Genomic DNA, 14,443 nt, shown 5'->3' on the forward strand with positions numbered 1-14,443 from the left:
TGCTAGTAACGAATTGGGCACGTTTTGTTTACGCGACAAACCTTTAAAATTGGTCGTGTCGGGTGGCGGTGTGTTTGACGACACATTTATATTTACGCGATCTAACCCAAAAACCTTAATTATAGACCTTAACATGCTGTTGGGGTAAGTGCTGTGAACAAGCACCTATGGTTAGAGAAATCAAAAAGCAAAGCTCCCCTGTATAGCCTTAGCAGACTGTTGGGGTCAAGTGCTGTTAACGAGCGACACCTACGAAGGCCGGCACGGCACACGAGGGGATTGGGTGGCCAGCACCACGCCCGGTCGTCTCGGTCGCCCCGGTGGCGATGTTCTACACATCGCACAAGGTACTCATTTGAGGCCGAGTCGATCTAGGGGTAGGCCCAGAACCGATTCGGATAATCGTCACCGGTGTTGGTGGACGTGAGCGGGAATCGAACCCCTGTGCCGCCGGGTTCGAAGCGATGTGCAGCCGTTAGCAGCGCTACCGCTGCACCACCGCTCCCCAGAGACATCCCCACCACCACCGCCACCGCCACCACCGCCGCCGCCGTCGTCGCCATCAGGGAAGCCAGTGGGCTCGGCAGGACGCGGCGTTGCCGAGGGGCGCTGGCCAAGACCAATGACAGAGTCGCAGCCAATGGAGCGCGAGCGCTCCAGGACAACATGGTGGTCACGGCGCGATGATGTCACAAAGCACGTGTACAGCGACGGGCACGGCGAGATGACATCACAAAGCACACGTGCAGCGACAGACACGGCGAGATGACATCACAAAGCACACGTACAGCAACAAACACGGCGAGATGACATCACAAAGCACACGTACAGCGACGGGCACGGCGAGATGACGTCACAAAGCACACGTACAGCGACAGACACGGCGAGATGACGTCACAAAGCACACGTACAGCGACAGACACAGCGAGATGACGTCACAAAGCAGGCGTGCAGCGACAGACACGGCGAGATGATGTCACAAAGTACACGTGCAGCGACGGGCACGGCGAGATGACGTCACAAAGCACGCATGCAGCGACAGACACGGCGAGATGACGTCACAAAGCACACGTACAGCGACAGACACAGCGAGATGACATCACAAAGCACACGTACAGCGACAGACACGGCGAGATGACGTCACAAAGCACGTGTACAGCGACAGAAACAGCGAGATGACGTCACAAAGCACACGTGCAGCGACGGGCACGGCCAGATGATGTCACAAAGTACACGTACAGCGACAGAAACAGCGAGATGATGTCACAAAGCACGCATGCAGCGACGGGCACGGCGAGATGACATCACAAAGCACACGTGCAGCGACGGGCACGGCGAGATGATGTCACAAAGCACGTGTACAGCGACGGGCACGGCGAGATGACGTCACAAAGCACGTGTACAGCGACGGACACGGCGAGATGACATCACAAAGCACGTGTACAGCGACGGGCACGGCGAGATGACATCACAAAGCACGTGTACAGCGACGGGCACGGCGAGATGACATCACAAAGCACGTGTACAGCGACGGGCACGGCGAGATGACGTCACAAAGCACGTGTACAGCGACGGGCACGGCGAGATGACATCACAAAGCACGTGTACAGCGACGGGCACGGCGAGATGACATCACAAAGCACGTGTACAGCGACGGGCACGGCGAGATGACGTCACAAAGCACGTGTACAGCGACGGACACGGTGAGATGACATCACAAAGCACGTGTACAGCGACGGGCACAGCCAGATGACGTCACAAAGCACGCGTACAGCGACAGACACGGCGAGATGATGTCACAAAGCACACGTACAGCGACAGACACGGTGAGATGATGTCACAAAGCACACGTACAGCGACAGACACGGCGAGATGATGTCACAAAGCACACGTACAGCGACAGACACGGTGAGATGATGTCACAAAGCACACGTACAGCGACAGACACGGCGAGATGACATCACAAAGCACGTGTACATCGACGGGCACGGCGAGATGACATCACAAAGCACACGTACAGCGACGGGCATGGCGAGATGACGTCACAAAGCACACGTACAGCGACAGACACGGCGAGATGACATCACAAAGCACGCATGCAGCGACAGACACGGCGAGATGACGTCACAAAGCACACGTACAGCGACAGACACGGCGAGATGACATCACAAAGCACGCATGCAGCGACAGACACGGCGAGATGACGTCACAAAGCACACGTACAGCGACGGGCATGGCGAGATGACGTCACAAAGCACACGTACAGCGACAGACACGGCGAGATGACATCACAAAGCACGCATGCAGCGACAGACACGGCGAGATGATGTCACAAAGCACACGTACAGCGACGGGCATGGCGAGATGACGTCACAAAGCACGCATGCAGCGACAGACACGGCGAGATGACATCACAAAGCACGCATGCAGCGACAGACACGGCGAGATGACGTCACAAAGCACACGTACAGCGACAGACACGGCGAGATGACATCACAAAGCACGCATGCAGCGACAGACACGGCGAGATGACGTCACAAAGCACACGTACAGCGACGGGCATGGCGAGATGACGTCACAAAGCACGCATGCAGCGACAGACACGGCGAGATGACATCACAAAGCACGCATGCAGCGACAGACACGGCGAGATGACGTCACAAATGACGCCAGGCGACGTCACCGATCCGCTGCGACCGAGAAAGATTGTCTAGAAGGGCGCTTCATACATTTAAATTATTATTATTACGATCAGCTTTGGCCCAAATCGATTAACTACTAGGCGATGGGGCGATTATATATTTATTTATTTTAATTGCCGAGTACGAAGGATTAAATCGGCGCTCGCGAACAGCACGTGGCCGTGGTGGTGGTGGTCACGGGACCAAGGGTGTGGCCACCCCAGCTGTGACGTCAGAGAGAAGGTGACGTCACCTTTCTCGCCCTCGCTCTCTCGAGCAGCCAGGGAAAGCGAGAGCTCCGCGTGTGTTTGCAAGTTACCAGGGGCGTTACCATGCACTTAGTGGGCGCGTCTGTGTGTGTGTGTCACCGTCTGTGTGTGTGTGTGTGTGCGTGTGTCACCGCCTGTGTGTGTGTGCGTGTGTGTGTCACCATCTGTGTGTGTGTGTGCGTGTGTGTGTGTCACCGTGTGTGTGTGTGTCACCATCTGTGTGTGTGTGTCACCGTCTGTGTGTGTGTGTGCGTGTGTCACCATCTGTGTGTGTGTGTGTGTCACCATCTGTGTGTGTGTGCGTGTGTGTGTCACCATGTGTGTGTGTCACCATCTGTGTGTGTGTGTCACCGTCTGTGTGTGTGTGTCACCGTCTGTGTGTGTGTGTCACCGTCTGTGTGTGTGTGTGCGTGTGTGTGTGTCACCGTGTGTGTGTGTGTCACCATCTGTGTGTGTGTGTCACCGTCTGTGTGTGTGTCACCGTCTGTGTGTGTGTGTGCGTGTGTCACCGTCTGTGTGTGTGTGTGTCACCATCTGTGTGTGTGTGCGTGTGTGTCACCATCTGTGTGTGTGTGCGTGTGTCACCGTCTGTGTGTGTGTGTTGCGTGTGTCACCGTCTGTGTGTGTGTGTGTGCGCGTGTCACCGTCTGTGTGTGTGCGTGTGTCACCGTCTGTGTGCGTGTGCGTGTGTCACCGTCTGTGTGTGTGTGTGCGTGTGTCACCGTCTGTGTGTGTGTGTGCGTGTGTCACCGTCTGTGTGTGTGCTTGTGTCACCGTATGTGTGTATGTGTGGGTGTATCACCGTCTGTGTGTGTGCGTGTGTCACCGTGTGTGTGTGTGTGCATGTGTTACCGTCTGTGCGTGTCACCGTCTGTCTGTGTGTCACCGTCTGTGTGTGTGTGCGTGTGTCACCGTCTGTGTGTGTGCGTGCCACCGTGCGTATGTGTGTGCGTGTGTCACCGTCTGTGTGTGTGTGTCACCGTCTGTGTGTGTGTGTCACCGTCTGTGTGTGTGTGTGCGTGTGTCACCGTCTGTGTGTGTGTGTGTGCCACCGTCTGTGTGTGTGTGCGTGTCACCGTCTGTCTGTGTGTGTGCGTGTGCCACCGTCTGTGTGTGTGTGCGTGTGTCACCGTCTGTCTGTGTGTGTGCGTGTGTCACCATCTGTGTGTGTGCGTGTGTCACCGTCTGTGTGCGTGTGCGTGTCACCTTCTGTGTGTGTGTGTGTGCGTGTGTCACCGTCTGTGTGTGTGCGTGTGTCACCGTCTGTGTGTGTGTGTGCGTGTGTCACCGTCTGTATGTGTGTGTGTGTGCGTGTGTCACCGTCTGTATGTGTGTGTGTGTGCGTGTGTCACCGTCTGTGTGTGTGTGTGTGTGTCACCGTCTGTGTGTGTGTGTGCGTGTGTCACCGTCTGTGTGTGTCACCGTCTGTGTGTGTGTGTGCGTGTGTCACCGTCTCTGTGTGTGTGTGTGCGTGTGTCACCGTCTGTGTGTGTGTGTGTGCGTGTGTCACCATCTGTGTGTGTGCGTGTGTCACCGTCTGTGTGCGTGTGCGTGTCACCGTCTGTGTGTGTGTGTGCGTGTGTCACCGTCTGTGTGTGTGCGTGTGTCACCGTCTGTTGTGTGTGCGTTGTGTCACCGTCTGTGTGTGTGTGTGCGTGTGTCACCGTCTTTGTGTGTGTGTGTCACCGTCTGTGTGTGTGTGTGTGCGTGTGTCACCGTCTGTGTGTGTGTGTGTGTCACCGTCTGTGTGTGTGTGTGCGTGTGTCACCGTCTGTGTGTGTGTGCGTGTGTCACCGTCTGTGTGTGTGTGTGCGTGTGTCACCGTCTGTGTGTGTGTGTCACCGTCTGTGTGTGTGTGTGCGTGTGTCACCATCTGTGTGTGTGCGTGTGTCACCGTCTGTGTGCGTGTGCGTGTCACCGTCTGTGTGTGTGTGCCACCGTCTGTGTGTGTGCGTGTGTCACCGTCTGTGTGTGTGTGTGCGTGTGTCACCGTCTGTATGTGTGTGTGTGTCACCGTCTGTGTGTGTGTGTGTGCGTGTGTCACCGTCTGTGTGTGTGTGCTTGTGTCACCGTCTGTGTGTGTGTGTGCGTGTGTCACCGTCTGTGTGTGTGCGTGTGTCACCGTCTGTGTGTGTGTGTGCGTGTGTCACCGTCTGTGTGTGTGTGCGTGTGTCACCGTCTGTGTGTGTGTGTGCGTGTGTCACCGTCTGTATGTGTGTGCGTGTGTCACCGTGCGTCACCGTGTGTATGTGTGAGCGTGTGTGTGCGCGTGTGTGACCGCGTGTGTATATCAACTGTGTGTGTAGCTGTATGTGTGTGTGTAGCTGTGTGTGTGTGTAGCTGTGTGTGTGTGTGTAACCGTGTGTGTGTGTAGCTGTGTGTGTGTAGCTGTGTGTATATCAACTGTGTGTGTAACCGTGTGTGTGTGTAACCGTGCGTCACCGTGTGTGTGTGTGCGTGTGACCGTATGTGCGTGCGTGTTTGACCGCGTGTGTATATCAACTGTGTGTGTAGCTGTGTGTATATAAACTGTGTGTGTAACCGTGTGTGTGTAACCGTGTGTGTGTGTCCGTGTGTGTGTGTGTCCGTGTGTGTGTGTAGCCTCAAGGTGCACATGGCCTGGCACAAGCGTCGTGGTGACATCACCGCCACTTAGTGGCGAATGGCGGTTGTTGTTGTGTAGCCGTGTGTGTGTGTGCGTGTGACCGTGTGTGCCCGCGTGTGTATATAAACTGTGTGTGTAACCTTGTGCGTGTAACCATGTTTGTGTGTAAACCACGTGCGTGTGTGACCACGTGTTTAACCGTGTGTGTGTGTGCGTGTGACCGTGTGTGTATATAAACTGTGTGTGTAACCGTGTGTGTGTGACCGTGTGTGTGTGTAACCGTGTGTGTATATAAACTGTGTGTGTAACCGTGTGTGTGACCGTGTGTGTGTGTAACCGTGTGTGTGTGTGTAACCTTGTGCGTGTGACCGTGTGTGTGTGTTTGTGTGTAAACAACGTGTGTGTTGGTGTAAACGCACGCGAGCTCTGAACCCGGCGACCCGAGTTAGATTCCCTCTCACGACCCATCACAGTGACAGCGCCAACACGTGAGTCGCTAACCCCGTGCGGTGTGTGGCAAACACCGCCACCGGGGAGACAAAGGCGGCCGGGCGTCGTGCTGGCCACCCACCCCCTCCCTCGTGTGACGTACCGGCCTTCATTGGGTGCCACTCGCAGACAGCGCAGCACTTGCCCCAACAGCTACACGGGGGCGCTTTGTCTTTGGCATCGCACCCCGCCCGCTGTTATTTTTGTCCAGGAGGCTGTTCCCAGCGTCCCCTCTCATCATTGCCCCCCAAGACGCCTCGCCACAGCGTCACGTGACTGGCACGACACCCTCCCCACCAACCCCCCCCCACCAACCCCCCCCCCCACCAACCCCCCCCCCACCAACCCCACCCACCAAACCCCCCCCACCAACCTCACCCCACCAACCACCCCCCAACACCCCCCAACACCCCCCTCACCAACCCTCCCCCCCAACACCCCCACCAAACCCCAACCCCCAACAACCCCCCCCCACCAACCCCCCCCACCAACCCCCCCCCACCAACCCCCCCCCCCCCCACCAACCCCACCCACCAAACCCCCCCCACCAACCTCACCCCACCAACCACCCCCCAACACCCCCCTCACCAACCCTCCCCCCCAACACCCCCACCAAACCCCAACCCCCAACAACCCCCCCCCCCCACCGAGCCTAAACAACTGCGTGCCATGAAAAAGAGTCCATGGCCCGAAACGTCGTCTAAATGATCGCTGTGCCACAATGGGAAATTGTCCGATACACACACACGCGCAGCCTGTCACAACCATTCCGTCATACAGACAAAGATCCCCCGTATAGACATTGACAGACTGCCAGGCAAGTGCACTGTGGCACACGAGGGGGTGGTGGGGCCATAGACAGCGCCCGGCCGCCTTTGTCTCCCCAGCGGCGATGGTTGTACACATCGCACCGGGCGCTCGACCGAGGCACGGGAGGCCCAGGACCCGTTGAGGGCTTCGTTGTTGGTGGCCGTGAGCGGGGGCATCGAAGCCCAACCCACGTGGTACCCACAAAGGTTACCAATCATCTGGCTTGTTGGGTGCGTGGGAGGTGGGAGCCATGGGGTGTGGTGAGAGAGAGAGAGTGGTGAGACAGTGTTGGTGAGTGGTGAGTGAGTGTTGGTGAGTGGTGAGAGAGAGTGGTGAGTGAGAGAAGAGAGAGAGTTGGTGAGTGAGAGAGTGGTGGTGAGTGAGAGTGAGAGTGTTGGTGAGTGAGAGAGAGGGTGGTGGTGGTGGTGAGAAAGAGAAGAGAGTGGTGGTGCGGTGGGAATCTTGCGAGGCGACATTCCCCGCTCTCACCACGCGCAGGAACTCTTCCACCCGGGGCGCGGAGAGACACGGGGAGAGACACGGGGAGAGAGACACGAGGAGAAACACGAGAGTTGGAGAGAGACAGGGAGAGAGACGGGGGGAGAGACACGGCGAGAGACACGTGGAGAGACACGTTGAGAGACACGGGGAGAGAGAAATGATGAACGAAGCAAAGTGCCAACTACACCGAGCATCTTCTTGTTTCCACTGATCGTAAAAAAAAAGAGACACGGGGAGAGACACGAGAGTTGGAGAGACACGGGGAGAGAGACACGGAGAGAGAGACGGGGAGAGACAGGGAGAGACAGAGAGGGGCGGGGTGGGGGAGTCCAACTCATGTGAGGAGGCGCAGTGTCAATCCCTGCCAAACCGTCCCTACAAAGACAAAGATCCCCCGTATAGCCTTCGCCAGACTACTATTGGGGCAAGTGCTGTTTGCGTGTGGCAGCAGTAGCAGCACCTGGGAACGGCACACGGGGGGGGGGTGGGTTGCCAGGACCGCGCCCGACCGCCTTTGTCTCCCCGGTGCTGATGTTTAACACACACCCCACCGGATACTCTTTTGGAGGCCGAGTCCACCTAGGGGAGGCCCAGCACCGGTTCGGTTCTGATCAGCCACCGTGTTTAATCGGTGGCGAGCCAGAATCGGGAGCTCAGCGCCGATAATTAAATCGCCGCTGCCACCGCTCACAAATAAAACCACATCGGCACCAAGGGAGACAAAGGCGGCCGGGCGTGGTTTGCTGCCCACCCCACCCCCACCACCATTCGGGGCAATGTTTTTTTTGCGGGAGCGCATAGAAGTACGGTACAACGGGCGGGTGGTTTTTGTTGCTGTGTTTTCGTTCTTCCTCTGCGCTCGCCACGTAACCTATTGCAGCCGCCCCTCTGCGCGTGGCAACTGGGCCCATGGACGTCACGTTGCACGGCACGCCGTGCAAACGACGCAGCCAAGCGTGACACACAAACACAGACAAAGGTCCCCTGTGTAGCCTTCAACAGACTGCGGGGGCAAGTGCCGTTCGTGAGAAGCACCCATCACCGTGGCATCGTCGGGGTCAGGATCGAAGCCACGACCTCCTGTGCACCGGGCGAGGTAGTCAACATCTCACCACGCATCTGAGATTCCCCAAGAGTCTGGCTCACACACAGCGAGGTCACGACCTCCTGTACACCGGGCGAGGTAGTCAACATCATCTCTCTCTCGCTCTCACACGAACACAGACAAAGGTCCCCCGTGTAGCCTTCAACAGACTGCTGGGGCAAGTGCTCTCCGCGAGTAGCACCTATCAAGTCCGCGAGATGGGATTGGGGGGGGGGGGGGTGTCAGCACCACGCCCGGTCACCTTTGTCTCCCCAATTGCCGATGATGTTGATACCCAGCCAGTGGTGGGCCTCCCCTAGGTCGACTCCGCCTCAAATGCGTAGCCGGTGCTACGTGTAAACATTGCCCCCTGGAAGGGAGACAAAGGCGGACCCGGAGGTCGTTCCCCGACATCGCGAGAGAGCGGCTTGCGACGTGTAAACAAACAAAACAAACAACAACAAAACCCCCATCACCGCTGGGGAGAGACAAAGGCGGCCGGGCGTGGTGCTGGCCACCCACCCACCCACCCACCCCTGTCGTGTTGCAGTTCCGGCCCTTGATGGCAACTTGCCCCGACAGTCTACGCAGGATATACGGGTGATCTTTGCCTGTGCGCGCGTGTGTCTGCGTGTGTGTGTCTGCGTGTGTGTCTCTGTGTGTGTGTGTCTGTGTGTGTCTGCGTGCGTTTGCGTGCGTGCGTGTCTGTGCGTCTGCGTGTGTCTGTGTGTGTGTCTGTGCGTCTGCGTGTGTCTGCGTGTGTGTGTGTCTGTGTGTGTGTCTGTGTGTGTGTCCAGTCTGTTAAGGCTATACGGGGGATCTTTGTGTCTGTGTGTGTGTGTCTGGCTGTGTCTGTGTGTGTGTCTGCGTGTGTGTCTGTGTGACTGTGTGTGTGTATCTGCGTGCGTCTGCGTGTGTGTGTGTCTGGCTGTGTCTGCGTGTGTGCGTCTGCGTGTGTGTGTCTGCGTGTGTGTGTCTGCGTGTGTGGGGAGCGGTAGTGTAGTTGTTAGCGCTACGCTGCGCTACGAACCCGGCGACCCGAGTTCGATTCCCGCTCACGGCCAACACCAACAGTGACGATGATCTGAACCGCTCCTGGGCCTCCCCTAGGTCGACTCAGCCTCAAATGAGAACCTGATTCGATGTGTAAACATCGCCACTAGGGAGACAAAGGCGGCCGGGCGTGGTGCTGACCACCCACCCCCTCGTGTACCGTTCCGGCCTTCATAGGTGCTCGCTATAACAACACTTGCCCTTACAGTCTGTTAAGGCTACACGGGGATCTTTGATCTTTGTACTGTACACGTGAAGGGTGTTGCCTGTTCGCCTGTCAATGTGAGATGCTGTCCGCGGGGAGCGGTGGCGCAGTGGTTAGCGCTGCGCCGCGACAAACAGAATCCCGTCTAGGTCGACTCAGCCTCAAGCGAGTAACCGGTGTGTGTGTGTGTTTAACATCGGCACCGGGGAACACACAACACAAGAGAGATGAAGGCGGCCAGGTGCGTGGTGGGTCAGCCACACCAAGCCCCCTGACCGGCCTTCATTAGGTGGATGTGGTTGCTGCTGATCGATTTGTTCGAGGCGACACGGGGGGGGGTGTTTGTCAGCTGTTGTTGTTGGTGGTTGTGGTGGTGGTGGTGTTGGTGGTGGCCGTGGGTGGGAATCGAACTCGGGTCGCTGGATTCGGAGCGCAGCGCTCACACCGCAAGCACACCACACTAATGCTCACCACACCACCGCTCACCACACCACCCTCACCACACCACCACTCACCACCACCACCCTCACCACACCACCACTCACCACCACCACCCTGACCACACCACCGCTCACCACCACCACCCTCACCACACTAATGCTCACCACACCACCACTCAACACCACCACCACTAACCACCACCACCCTCACCACGCCACCGCTCACCACTGCTCACCACACACCAATGCTCACCACACCACACTCACAACACCACACTCACAACACCACACTCACCACGCCACCACCGCTCACCACCCCACCACTCACCACACCAACGCTCCCCACATCCAACACAACCACTCACCACACCACTCACCACACCACCACTCACCAGCCTCACACCACCACTCACCACACACCACACCACCACCCTCACACCACCACTCACCACCAATTCTCACCACACCACCACATCACCGCTCATCACACTAACCACACCAACACTCACCACACCACCACCACTCACCACACCACCACCACACTCACCACACCACCACTCACCAAAGTCGAGGAGGCTGCGCATCTTTTCCCACCGCCGCTGTCGAATCATCGCCATCATCGCCGTCGTCCCTTCCAGCATCGCCATCATCGCCCTCTTCATCTTCGTCGTCATCGTCGTCATCATCGGCAACTTCATCATCGTCCGCATCATCACCATCACTACCACTACCACCATCACTACCACCATCATCACCATCACTACCACCATCACTACCACCACCACCATCTTCAGCGTGAACGCCATCGTCCTGCGACTGGCGAGTTTCGACGGCAGCTCTCCCCACGTCGCTCTCCTCCTGCTGCTCCTGCTTCTGCTGCTGCTCATACTCATCATCCTTCGCGGGATCCATCGCTGGGCGGTGTTTGCACCACCACCACCAATAACACCACCACCACTACACCACTACCACTACACCACCACCAACACCACCACCACCACCAATAACACCACCACCACTACACCACCACTACCACTACACCACTACCACTACACCACCACCAACACCACTACACCACCACCAACACTACCACTACTCAACAACACCACTACACCACTACTCAACAGCAGCAGCAGCGCTAACAGCTGCAGGCACAAAGCTATTCTGGTCCGCCGAGCCGGTAACGACTCGCCCTGCTGCTGCTCCTCCTCCTGTCGCTGATGCTGCTGTTCCTGCTGATGCTGTTACTGCTGCTGTTGATGCTGATGCTGCTGCTGTTGATGCTGATACTGCTGCTGCTGTTGATGCTGATACTGCTGATGCTGTTACTGTTGCTGTTGATGCTGTTACTGCTGATTCTGTTGCTGTTGATGCTGTTACTGCTGCTGCTGTTGATGCTGATATTGCTGTTACTGCTGCTGCTGTTATTGCTGCTGCTGCTACTGCTGCTGTTGCTGCTACTACTGATACTGCTGCTGCTGTTGATGCTGATACTGCTGCTGTTGATGCTGCTGTTACTGCTGATACTGCTGCTGTTGATGCTGCTGCCGAGTAAAGGCGATCGCTGTTACGGCGGCCGGCTCACGGATCGACGGAGGCAGCGGCAGACGGAGAGAGACACACACCGCCTGCGCTGCTGCTGCTGCGGTGGTGATTGTAGTTGTGGTGGTGGCGGTGGTGGTTGTCGTTGTGCGGTTTGCAGGCAGCGAGCAGCGCGCATCAGAGACGAGGCGAGGAGACGAGGCGGGGAGACGCTGCGGTTGCATCGCCCAACAGCGGCAGCCGCGGTGGTTTAAAAGCCTTCGAGTACCTGACAGACCGGTTGAGTTACACAGAGGGCGTGAGAGGGGGTGAGCGAGAGAGTGTGAGAGAGAGTGTGTGTGAGTCTGAGAGTGAGTGTGTGAGTGTGTGTGTGAGAGAGTGTGAGAGAGTGTGTGTGAGAGTGTGAGAGAGTGTGTGGTGTGTGAGAGAGTGTGAGAGAGAGTGTGAAGAGAAGGTGTGGGATGTGAGAGGAGTGTGAGAGAGTGTGAGAGAGAGTGTGAGCAGAGTGTGTGTGTGTGAGATAGTGTTAGAGAGAGTGTGAGAGAAGTGTGAGAGAGTGTGTGTGTGAAGAGTGTGTGTGTGTGGGAGAGCGTGTGAGAGAGTGTGGTGTGTGAGATGGAGTGTGAGAGAGAGTGTGAGAGAGTGTGAGAGGAGTGGGTGTGTGAGAGTGTGTTGGGTGTGAGAGAGTGTGAGAGAGTGTGAGAGGAGTGTGGTGTGTGAAAGGAGAGTGTGGAAGAGGAGTGTGAGAGAGTGTGAGAGAGTGGGGTGTGGTGTGAGAGTGTGTGTTGTGAGAGAGTGTGGAGAAGAGTGTGTGTGTGAGAGAGAGTGTGAGAGAGTGTGAGGAGGTGGTGTGTGGGAGAGAGTGTGAGAGGTGTGTGGGTTGTGAGAGAGAGTGTAGGAAGAGTGTGGAGGAGAGTGTGGGTGTGGAGTGGTGACGAGATTGTGTGTGTGAGAGAGAGTGTAGAGAGTGTGTGTGTGGAGAGAGTGTGAGAGAGTGTGAGAGAGTGTGTGTGTGAGTGTGAGAGAGAGTGTGTGTGGAGAGAGTGTGAGAGAGTGTGTGTGTGAGAGAGTGTGAGAGAGTGTGAGAGAGTGTGAGAGAGTGTGTGAGAGAGTGTGAGAGAGTGTGTGTGTGAGAGAGTGTGAGAGAGTGTGTGAGAGAGTGTGTGTGTGAGTGTGAGAGAGTGTGAGAGAGGGTGTGTGAGAGAGTGTGGAGAGTGTGTGAGAGAGTGTGAGAGAGTGTGTGTGTGAGAGAGTGTGAGAGAGTGTGTGAGAGAGTGTGTGTGTGAGTGTGAGAGAGTGTGAAGAGTGGTGAGAGAGTGTGAGAGAGAGTGTGTGAGTGAGAGAGAGTGTGTGTGGAGAGTGTAGAGAGTGTGAGAGAGTGTGAGAGAGTGTGTGTGAGAGAGTGTGAGAGAGTGTGTGAGAGAGTGTGTGTGTGAGTGTGAGAGAGAGTGTGTGTGTGAGAGAGTGTGAGAGAGTGTGTGGTAGAGTGTGTGGTGAGTGTGAGAGAGAGTGTGTGTTGAGAGAGTGTGTGAGAGGAGTGTGAGAGAGTGTGAGAGAAGTGTGTGAGGAGTGTGTGAGAGTGTGTGTGTGTGAGAGAGTGTGTGAAGAGAGTGGGTGTGTGAGTGTGAGAGAGAGTGTGTGTGAGAGAGTGTGAGAGAGTGTGTGTGTGAGAGAGTGTGTGAGAGAGTGTGAGAGAGTGTGAGAGAGTGTGTGAGAGTGTGTGAGAGTGTGTGTGTGTGAGAGAGTGTGAGAGAGAGTGTGTGTGGGAGAGAGTGTGAGAGAGAGTGTGAGAGAGTGTGTGTGTGAGAGAGTGTGTGTGTGTGAGAGAGTGTGAGAGAGATGTGGAGAGAGTGGTGTGTGTGAGAGAGTGTGTGTGTGTGAGAGAGTGTGAGAGAGAGTTGTGAGAGAGTGTGTGTGTGAGAGTGTGAGTGTGTGTGTGAGTGTGAAGGAGTGGGGTGTGTGAGAGAGTGTGAGAGAGTGTGTGTGTGAGAGTGTGAGAGTGTGTGTGTGAGTGTGAGAGAGTAGTGAGTGTGTAGAGTGTGAGAGAGTGGTGTGTGTGAGAGAGTGTGAGAGAGTGTGTGTGTGAGTGTGAGAGAGTGTGTGTGTGTGAGAGAGTGTGAGAGAGGGTGTGTGTGAGAGTGTGTCGTGAGTGTGAGAGAGTGTGTGTTGTGAGAGAGTGTGAGAGTGTGTGTGTGAGAGAGGAGTGTGAGAGAGTGTGTGTGTGAGAGAGTGTGAGAGAGTGTGAGAGAGGGGTGTGTTGGAGTGTGAGAGAGAGTGTGTGTGTGAGAGAGTGTGGATGAGAGTGTGGTGTGTGAGAGTGTGTGTGTGAGTGTGAGAGAGAGGTGTGTGTGAGAGAGTGTGAGAGAGAGTGTGAGAGAGTGTGAGAGAGTGTGTGTGGTGAGAGAGTGTGAGAGAGTGTGTGAGAGAGTGTGTGTGTGAGTGTGAGAGAGAGTGTGTGGGTGAGAGAGTGTGAGAGAGGTGTGTGTGTGAGAGTGTGTGTGTGAGTGTGAGAGAAGTGGTGAGAGAGTGTGAGAGAGTGTGAGAGAGGGTGTGAGAGTGTGTGAGTGTGTGTGTGGAGAGAGTGTGAGAGAGAGTGTGTGTGTGAGAGAGTGTGTGTGTGTGAGAGAGTGTGAGAGAGGTGTGAGAGAGTGTGTGTGTGAGAGAGTGTGTGTGTGTGAGAGAGTGTGAGAGAGAGTGTGAGAGAGTGTGTGTGTGAGAGTGTGAGAGTGTGTGTGGAGTGTGAGAGAGTGTGTGTGTGTGAGAG

General features: G+C 56.3%; 1 protein-coding gene across 3 annotated transcripts in view; it reads right to left on the minus strand.

Moving 5' to 3' along the window:
• The window catches only part of LOC133350259 (BCL2/adenovirus E1B 19 kDa protein-interacting protein 2-like), a 32,592-nt gene extending 20,567 nt beyond the window's left edge, over positions 1-12,025 (minus strand). The window contains exon 1 of one of the 3 annotated variants that reach the window (XM_061564644.1): positions 10,700-12,025. In XM_061564644.1, the coding sequence (XP_061420628.1) occupies positions 10,700-11,049 (350 nt within the window). In that variant the 5' untranslated portion in view covers positions 11,050-12,025. The remainder of the gene's footprint in view (positions 1-10,699) is intronic. The other 2 variants (XM_061564465.1, XM_061564551.1) reach the window with 2 other exon arrangements.
• Positions 12,026-14,443: the final 2,418 nt, after the last annotated feature.

This window comes from Lethenteron reissneri, chromosome 1 (genome assembly GCF_015708825.2).
Source record: "Lethenteron reissneri isolate LAM-NWPU_2019-01 chromosome 1, ASM1570882v1, whole genome shotgun sequence".
Taxonomy (NCBI): Eukaryota; Metazoa; Chordata; class Hyperoartia; order Petromyzontiformes; family Petromyzontidae; genus Lethenteron; species Lethenteron reissneri.